The sequence below is a fragment of the Hippocampus comes genome, unplaced genomic scaffold (assembly GCF_001891065.2).
Source record: "Hippocampus comes isolate QL1 unplaced genomic scaffold, H_comes_QL1_v1.1 scaffold214, whole genome shotgun sequence".
Classification (NCBI taxonomy): domain Eukaryota; kingdom Metazoa; phylum Chordata; class Actinopteri; order Syngnathiformes; family Syngnathidae; genus Hippocampus; species Hippocampus comes.
In genome coordinates this window covers 636,868-645,368 of record NW_017804875.1, presented here as the reverse complement: position 1 = coordinate 645,368, position 8,501 = coordinate 636,868, and the positions used below count along the sequence as shown (strand labels likewise).

The 8,501-nt window shown below is 44.0% G+C and overlaps 1 protein-coding gene across 2 annotated transcripts; it reads right to left on the bottom strand.

The window, feature by feature from the left end:
* Nucleotides 1-3,038: 3,038 nt before the first annotated feature.
* On the bottom strand, nucleotides 3,039-8,357 carry gja3 (gap junction protein, alpha 3). Of its 2 annotated transcripts, XM_019880226.1 has the most exons (5): nucleotides 8,261-8,357; nucleotides 7,791-7,849; nucleotides 5,598-5,643; nucleotides 5,108-5,508; nucleotides 3,039-4,287 (listed from the first exon to the last, which is right to left on the bottom strand). In XM_019880226.1, the coding sequence occupies exons 4-5, from the start codon at nucleotides 5,471-5,473 to the stop codon at nucleotides 3,307-3,309; spliced, it is 1,347 nt and encodes a 448-aa protein (XP_019735785.1). In that variant the 5' UTR covers nucleotides 5,474-5,508; nucleotides 5,598-5,643; nucleotides 7,791-7,849; nucleotides 8,261-8,357; the 3' UTR covers nucleotides 3,039-3,306. The 2 variants fall into 2 exon arrangements, with proteins under 2 accessions (XP_019735785.1, XP_019735795.1); XM_019880236.1 differs by lacking the exon at nucleotides 5,598-5,643.
* Between the last annotated feature and the right edge of the window lie 144 nt (nucleotides 8,358-8,501).

The window sequence follows — 8,501 nt, the reverse complement described above, 5'->3', positions numbered from 1 at the left end:
TTTAATGTATTTTTTTGAAATGCTGTTTGTTTTTGCTCCCCCGCCCCATTTGCTGTTCTGTTGTGTTTTGCACTTCAGGGCCACCATAGAAATGCCTTCATTCATACAATTACATTTTTACAATATTAGCCATATTTTATATATTTAAATCCGAAAATGTATGCTGGCCAGACGGCTGTGGGATGATGAGTCCTTTTTTTTTCCTCACTTTTATTTAAATGGGTATATTTCCTGTATTGTGAACAAGTTTGGTACATAAAACAGACCGCAAGAGGAACGAAGTCATCACACCCCCTGAAATACACAAAGGTTGTGCGGGTGTGGGGGAGGGCGAAGGGGGTGTAAGGTATTTGTCCTGTGGGCAGAGTGTGAATTTGTTAGGTGATTAAAGGCTAAAAATAACCCCCTGGCTCTGCTCTGGACACTTCAGTGACAAACTTTTCCAGGAGTGCAGAACAACCTCCAAACCTCAACACGGGCGAGACAGGCCGTCATGTGAATACTTGCTCGTCGGAGTGAAGTAGCGATCGGTGGGGTTAAAAATGGAAAGGTTAAAACACATCTTCTTGATCAAACATGTCTCGACCAGGTTGTCATCTCGAAGTGACCATTTTCAAAATTGTCTTTACAGGTCACCGTTTCAAGTGAAAATTGGGGGCGGAGGGTGGGAGAAATGTCTTTACCATACCAAGTTGTCGTAAGTGAAGATTTTCTTTACCGAAAAGCAAACGTTCCGATCGGGTTTGCTGAAATGTCTCTCAATCCACATTGACGTCGTCGTCGGTTGGTGAAAATGATCATGTATGTCATGGTTATGTTTTTGAAGTCGTGAAACTAAAGCTGCCTTACCAGGTTGTTCCTTGCTATGGGAAAATTTGTCATCCGTCTGTGAAACGCTTCAGAAATGTTCTCGACTGTTTCAAACCGCTCCTTGAACACTATCCCTGCTGTCCCATACAAATACATGGATGCATGATTTCGAGATTCCCCAATCAGTTTTCAAAGACCAACGGGTGCGTGTTTTGTTGGGGACCTGTGCAAATGGGGCGGGCGCAGAGACAGTTCTCAAGTCAAGCTCCCTTTCTAACTTACACTGTCCCATTAAAAAATACATTTATGGCATGTACGCTTTTAAGATTCTCAGATCTATATCTTTTTTTAATGTTAAATTTTGTGCGTATTCTGGATCCAATTTCGTGGTAAAATAATATTTTGCGTATTTTAATGGCTGTCAAGCAGGGTCCCAATGTGGCGTGTGAAGCATTGACACGCATGAGGCGAGTGACGGGTGACGAGCTCGTCTCCCGTCACTCCGCAGCCACTGCATACCCCCCCCCCCCCCACTCCGGACCCGCGTGCGGGTTACCGTGCCACATGTCAGATGGAAGTCAGTCACTGTAAACTCCCCCCACCCTTGTCGGCTAGGTCCAAAAATATTGCTTTTCCAAATATTTGAAATAACTGGATGATGCAATCAACTGCTAGGCCACGCAAAAAGTCGAGTCGAATTTATTGGTCTGGCCCCTCATCACACAAGTCAAAAGAAGTAACCACAACTATGAAATCCTTTTAGTGGACATTTGAGCAGACAAAACAAGACAACTGCCGTACAAAAAAAGTTTTATTTAGTAACAGTTTTGTAAACATTTGAGGTAAATGAACATTTACATCAACTTTACAAAAGGATCATTCGCGCACGCACGCACAACACGCACGCACACACACACCAACATCCTTCTCTTGTCTTCATAAGATAAATAACTTTTAATTTTTACTTTTTTTTAATCTTTTCAAATTTCTTTAAAACTCTGCCTTTGGTGTGAGCAGATGTTAAGACATTTAAAAAAAAAAAGATTTTATGTTCCTTAGAGGACGCGCTCTCTCATTCTAGCAATGTTAGCATTTTGCTTCCTACATGTGCAAATCAACTACTAAAATGTAAACTGGAAGGAAAAAAAATGCAAAATACTTTCAGATTTTTTTTTTGTCATTTTCACCACATGAAAAAGAGTAATGAACACATACAGTACCATCTTTTTGTGAAAAAGCCCCTGAAGATGATAGCGAGTGACAAATAGCGCTTTGATGATCGCGCTTGATAGATGGCGCTTTGGTCATAATGCTCGAATGACAGTTTGCAGCCGTAAGTCTTGGGCGAATGTTGTTTGTTTTGCTTTGGGCTTTTTTTGCACTTTGTGAGTTAACTTGGCTTTATTCTTATTGCAAAATGTTAGAATTTAGATTTTTTTTTCCTGTTAGAAACTGACAAGTATGTCATCTGTGAGTAAAATTCACTGTATTGATTTTTGTGTGGTTGTAGTTTGACAAGTTGTGAATAAAGGCAGCTTGACTAGATTTGGCCTTAAAATGTTCGCTTTTGGTTTAGTTTTCCCATCACAAATTGAGATGTTTTGTCGTTTTTGAGCACAAATGTGTGGCGCGTTCAAAAAAGAAGTGTATGGTGTTTTTTGGGGGATTTTATTTGGAACTTCTGGAAGTCATGAATGAAGCCAAATGCGTACATGGCTGGAATTCATTCAGTGTTGTTTTTTTTTTTTGTGTGTGTGTGTGTTAGGGTAGGTTGTGATTGAAGCCAACTTGACTGCATTAAAAAAAATGTTAGTGTTTTGTAATCCATCATGAATTGACAAATTATTTGTTTCTTTTTTAACACTTTGAAAGGTCATGAATGAAGCCAACTAGACACTGCAGTGCATTGTGGGTACCAGTTTAAAACCGGGCACACACACCGGAGTCTATTCAGTGCAGCAAATAGAAGAAAAAACACAACTAGATCTTCCCCGAAAGAGTCCACAGCCCCTTTCACACGAAACATCAAAGCTGGCTTTTTCCCGGGTCGTCACTGTCCCGTGTGAAAGGTACCCATAGCGTATATAAAGTAGTATCAGATGCAGAACCACATTGGCGCACAAAGGGATTATGGGACCGAAACGTCAAGTTTAACACCCAAATTTTGTCGTGTGAAAGCTCACACATTCGTCAATGTCCTGCTTCACCGCGGTCTGCGCGAGAGGCGCGGGCTCTAAGTCAATCCGTGAATTTGGCAGCTTTCGTGGTCTCAGCAGGTGCCAAATGAACCCACATCATGGTTTTGGTGGGTTCTAAAAACAGGCTAATAAATGCCCGCTCTATCGTTACGTTACGCCTCTGATGGGTGAATTCGGAAACTGGGTGTGAAAAGGGGCTTGGTCACTGAATCATCATCTGAAGTCTACCACCACCTTTCGGTATCATTTTGGTTTGTGGAAGCTATGCTTTCTGGGGTTCACGGGTCCAGAGTGGGGCTCATACCGCCAAGTCATCGGGTCTGGCCCTTACGCTGCTGCTCTTGCTGGCCCTACTCAGCCGCCGGGGGTCCAGTGCAGCAGTCACGGGGGGCTTGTGCATCTCCACCGTGGTTGTGGTGAAGCGGCTATTATCCGACTCGTTGACCTTGGAGCCTGGGCTGCTGCGGGCACTAGGACTGGTACCCGTTGACCTGGGGGTGGCACTGGGGGCGGTGCCCACCACGGGTGGCTGGTTGGATGAGGAGGAGGAAGAAGAGGAGGAGGAGGAGAGCGTGGGGGAGGTGGTTTTCATCTCCCGAGTCTGCTGCTCCGTGGCCAGGTTGGCCCAGTTCTGCTGGGCGGCCAGCCGATGGTTGTTATTGTTGCTGATGTAGTAGTGGGCGGCGGGCCCATGTTGGCGGAGGGCCTCCTCCTGCTGCAAGTTGTCCATCTTAAACTCTGCCCGGGGCAGGAAGGCCGCGCTGCCGGCCGTCACGTCCGTGTACTTGCTGGGGTAGCCGCTCGCGGTCCTGGGGGCCGAGCACTGCGGCTCTCTGGCGTTGCTACCGGCGGGTCGCCGCATTGACTCCTGTTGCAACACGGCTCCGTTGGTCATGCCCTGCTTGAGTTTCTTCCAACCCAGGTGGTAGATCTCCAGTAGATTGAGGAAAAGCGAAACGCAGGCCACCACCAACATGAAAATGATGAAGATGGTCTTCTCTGTGGGCCGTGAGATGAAGCAGTCCACCGTGTTGGGGCAGGGCCAGCGGGCGCACTTGTACAAGGGCTGCAGCTGGAAGCCATACAGGAAATACTGCCCCAAGATGAACCCCACCTCGAAGAGGGTCTTGAAGATGATGTTGAAGACATAAGTGCGCAGCAGGGCCCCCCGGATGCGGATTTTGCCATGCTCGTCCCGAATGGGGGGCTTCACCCTTTTGCCACCGCCTCCGTCCCCACCACTGCTGTCGCCGCTCCTGAACAGCATCTCCTTCTCCTCCTGGAAGCACAGGTAGGAATAAACCAGACTTCTCAAGTCATACATTCAAGTCCCAAGTTACTCTGGCAAAATCGCATCATTACTTGGTGAAGTCACTCAGTCTCAAACTTGAAGTTTCAAGCTGGAGTAAAAATCGGTCTTTTTTTGGGGGGGTTGAGCAAGTCATACTCAGTTGCTCAATCACAACATAGATTGTCGGCCACTTTGCACTCAGTAGCCGTACTAACATAAACCAGTACGCTACGCCTCTGCCACTCCACTTTTGCAGAAGGATGGTGTGAAAGGGGCTTAAGCCATCTGGAATTGGACAATGTTCACTTCAGTCCTAATGGTTTATACCCCTGCCAAAGCTTTGTTGCCTGTAAAATCAAGAGTCAACTACTACCGTCCAGGATGTTCATACGGTACCGAAAAGATGTTCAACTTTCATCATCTGGAAGTAGGTGACCAAAAGAAAACCCTGCAACCCTCATCCCTTGAGTGTGCCCCATGGTCCAAATGGTTTTTAACCTCTGCCAAGGCTTTGCAACCTGTGAAATCAACGAATGGACCACTAGCCCCTCAGATTCAATATTGAATATGAGGTCAACTTTAACCATGTGGAACCAGGATTAACCAAGATCAGATCCTAAAACCTCATTTGATGAAATCTGACATTACTTTGACTGTTCTTTTGCCACCTCTGAAATCAGGATCCTGATGCCTAGACAGGTTTGCAAGTAGGAAACTGAAAATACGATCTTGAAACCTCACAAGTTTGAAGAATTCTTGTCTGAAAGTCCTAAAATTAGGTGGACAACCTAATTTATAGCTCCCCCACCTCTTCCTGGAATTTGTTGGCTTTTCGCAGTTCCTCCTCCTTTTCCTTGCGCTTCTCCTCCATGCGTACAATGTGCAGAACGTGTCCCAGGTAGATGAGCGTGGGCGTGGACACGAAGATGATCTGCAGGACCCAGAAGCGGATGTGCGAGATGGGGAAGGCCTGGTCGTAGCACACGTTCTCGCAGCCGGGCTGCTGCGTGTTGCAGGTGAAGTCGGATTGCTCGTCTCCCCAAACCTCTTCGGCGGCGGCGCCCAGCACCAGGATCCGGAAGATGAACAAGACTGTCAGCCACACCTTGCCGATCACCGTGGAGTGCTCCTGGGCGTTCTCTAGCAGACGCCCCAGAAAGCTCCAGTCACCCATCCTTCAAGATCGCCAGCCTGTGGACAACGTGGTGTCTGGAAGATGGGCAGAAGATGGAGAGACCGGTTCACTTGAAAGGTTCACAAGGCTTTGCCACCTGTGAAATCAATGAGTGGAATATTACCATTAAGGAGCTTAGTAGCGACAAGGGATCAACTGTCAGTCTGGAACTGAAAACCAAGAATAACTTTCCCTTAAATTGGACCCTAGTCCATCGGATGAAATTTGACACGAGTCCAAATGGATTTTTATCTGCCAAGACTTTGTCACCTCTGAAATCTGTCGATAGACACTGTCGTCAAGCATCACAGTACCTCAAAAATTTCTCTTTTGGAGCAAGAAAACAAATTAAGATCCTACAACCTCAGCTGATGAAATTCGATAGTGGTCCAAAGAATTTTTACCTCCATCGAGGCTTTCGCAACACTGAGAATAAATTTGTGGACCGCATCCTACGCAAGCCTAACGTGAGGTCTTTTGGATCCATGGGAGTAAAACTCGGGTTCCTTAAATTTGGTGATGACATTTAGACTGAATGGTTTCTCCCAGCGATACGTCTATGTGACATGCAAAACCACTGCAGTCTAGGTAGGATCTTATGAGCTACAAGGAGGCCGACTTCAATCTTCTGGATCCATGGGAGTGGAACTCATTTCCTCAAATTTGGTTAGAAACTTTTTGTCTGAACGGTTTTTACCTCCAATAGGTCTACATGACCATTGAAACCCCTACAATCTAGGCTCTTATGAGCAACATCTACTGTACTTCTATCTTCTGGATGTAAGGGAACAAAAATAAGATCTTACAATCTTACTCAATGGCAGTTGTTTGTCCAGTTGTTTTTGTTTTTGTTTTTTAAACCACACCAAGGATTTGTCAGTGTAGCATTGTGTTAGCACGTAGCTAGCAGAAGGCAGAGTAGTATGGTTGTTTTAAATAGTCATGTAATTCTCTTTGTTTTATGTTTAGTTTGACAGTGAACTTGAGGTGGCATAAAAGAGTTTGCATCTTCTTTTTTTTGAAGAATTGAATTAGGGGTTTGTTTTTTTTTCTCGATTAAAAAAAAAAATACTGACGTTTTCAAAGACACACACGCACGCAGTTTATTCCGATTGAGTGTCTCATAGTAAACCTCATCAACGCATGGAGGCTGCTGCTCATTTCATCTACTGTACTAAACCGTCCCTCTCTCTCTCTCTCTTTCTTTCTTTCTGTATGGCGAGTAATGCTTGTTCGCCCGCTCACCTGTTCGCTCCACTGGCCAACAGGCATGTGCTGAGATCAACATTATCACGCTGGAAAACACAAACGCGCGCACACACATACACACACACACACACTGATAGGAACAAATAGTGACACCACCCTCCTTTCAACCGGCTTCCCACTGTACATGCCTCATTGTAATTATTAGCATCGATAATAATTAAAGAACCCACAAAAAGATGGCCGTTCAGCAATTAATGGTACTAATGATCCAGTTTTAGTTTGCACGATCAAAGATGCAATTTCATCACTTTTGGTGGTCTCCACTTTTTTTCTTTTAAACTCTCAAGTGCATTTTTGTTGGTTGGTGATCATAATGATTAACGCCCAGAAAAAAAAACGTCATTTAATTATAGGAAAAAAAATAAGTGGATAATTTAAAATCGGCTTCATAAATAAATAAGTGCGACCATTTGGTGGTTTTTGTTACACAGGTCAGCAAAGGAAAAAAGTAAATCAACGGACAATCTTTTCATAATTGACTAAAACATTCTAAAATCAGGACAGCAGGTGACATTTTATCCTATTTTATTTAATATTAAGAGTGTAAAAAAAAGGCAATTTTAGCTGTGGCATGAAAGATAAATTCAAAAAAGTTAAAAATGATTCGCTGCATATTTTGAAAAAGTACAAAACTAACACTTTTTGTGAAAATTGCAAGAAGCAAGCGCGATTAAAAACAAATCCAAACTTGTAAAAAGTTAAAACGATTCCCACACAAAAATCAAGAAGAATAAAACATCAAAGCTATTTAATATATACTTGGAACAACAAAAAGTCAGTGCTGTCCAAATTTAAAGCCATAACTGCTCATCATGTGTCATAACAATGCGGGGGAAAAATAGTTTGTGTCCCTCAATGTCATAAATGGTTGACTATTCCCCTTGATAACTTTCAAAATCATTGAAAAACATGCCAATCATAAATAAACCATTCAATTCTGAGTGATGAAGGATGTTTTTAGTTTGAACGTTTAACTCTGTCATCTCCTGCAACGTATGCCACAGACACAGAAAACGTTATTTAAAAAGAAAAAAAAGGGTAAACTTACAAAAATGTTGTATTAAAGCTAATAAATCCATGGACTGGAGTCCTCGATAGTCTCCACACCTGCGAGAAGCATAAATGATGAAAATCAACATTATGCCACCTAAAAAAATGGAAATCAGAAAATATTTCCTGGCATTCCATGGCTAGGATAGGCCTCTCCCCCCACAAATTAATGGACTTCCATTAAATCCTGTAAATTTCCAATGCAGATCTTGTGAGAAGAATTCATTTGAAAACACGGAAAAGCTCTTTAAAAAAAAAGCAGCAAAAAAGTAAAGGTAACACACACACACACACACCCAGACACACACAAAAAGTGACAAAGAAGAGGCTACGAGAGAGCGGGCACCATTGTTGGCTTTGTGTGCACGCCAAACGCAAATTAATAAAACCAAACGAATTCTTATTCAAAGACGATAATAATCCATATGTTGCGTGCGAATAAGGAAGCATGGATGTGCTCGTTCGTACCTTGACACAGCAGAAGGGCCGTTCTTTAAAGTGCACGGCAAAAGCTCACATCCTTTGGGGGTGCCCCCGGGGGAGAAGTGCCAGCCCTCCACCCCGGCTCCCCGCCCCCCCCAAATCCCACCTCCCACCCCAGAGAGAGAAAAAAAGCACGCCCTCGTCCGTCTATGCACGGCCCTGCTCGCAAGTCTTTTTTTTTTTTTTTTTGTGACCTCCCCCAGGGGGCGCAAAAAGAAACCCCCCC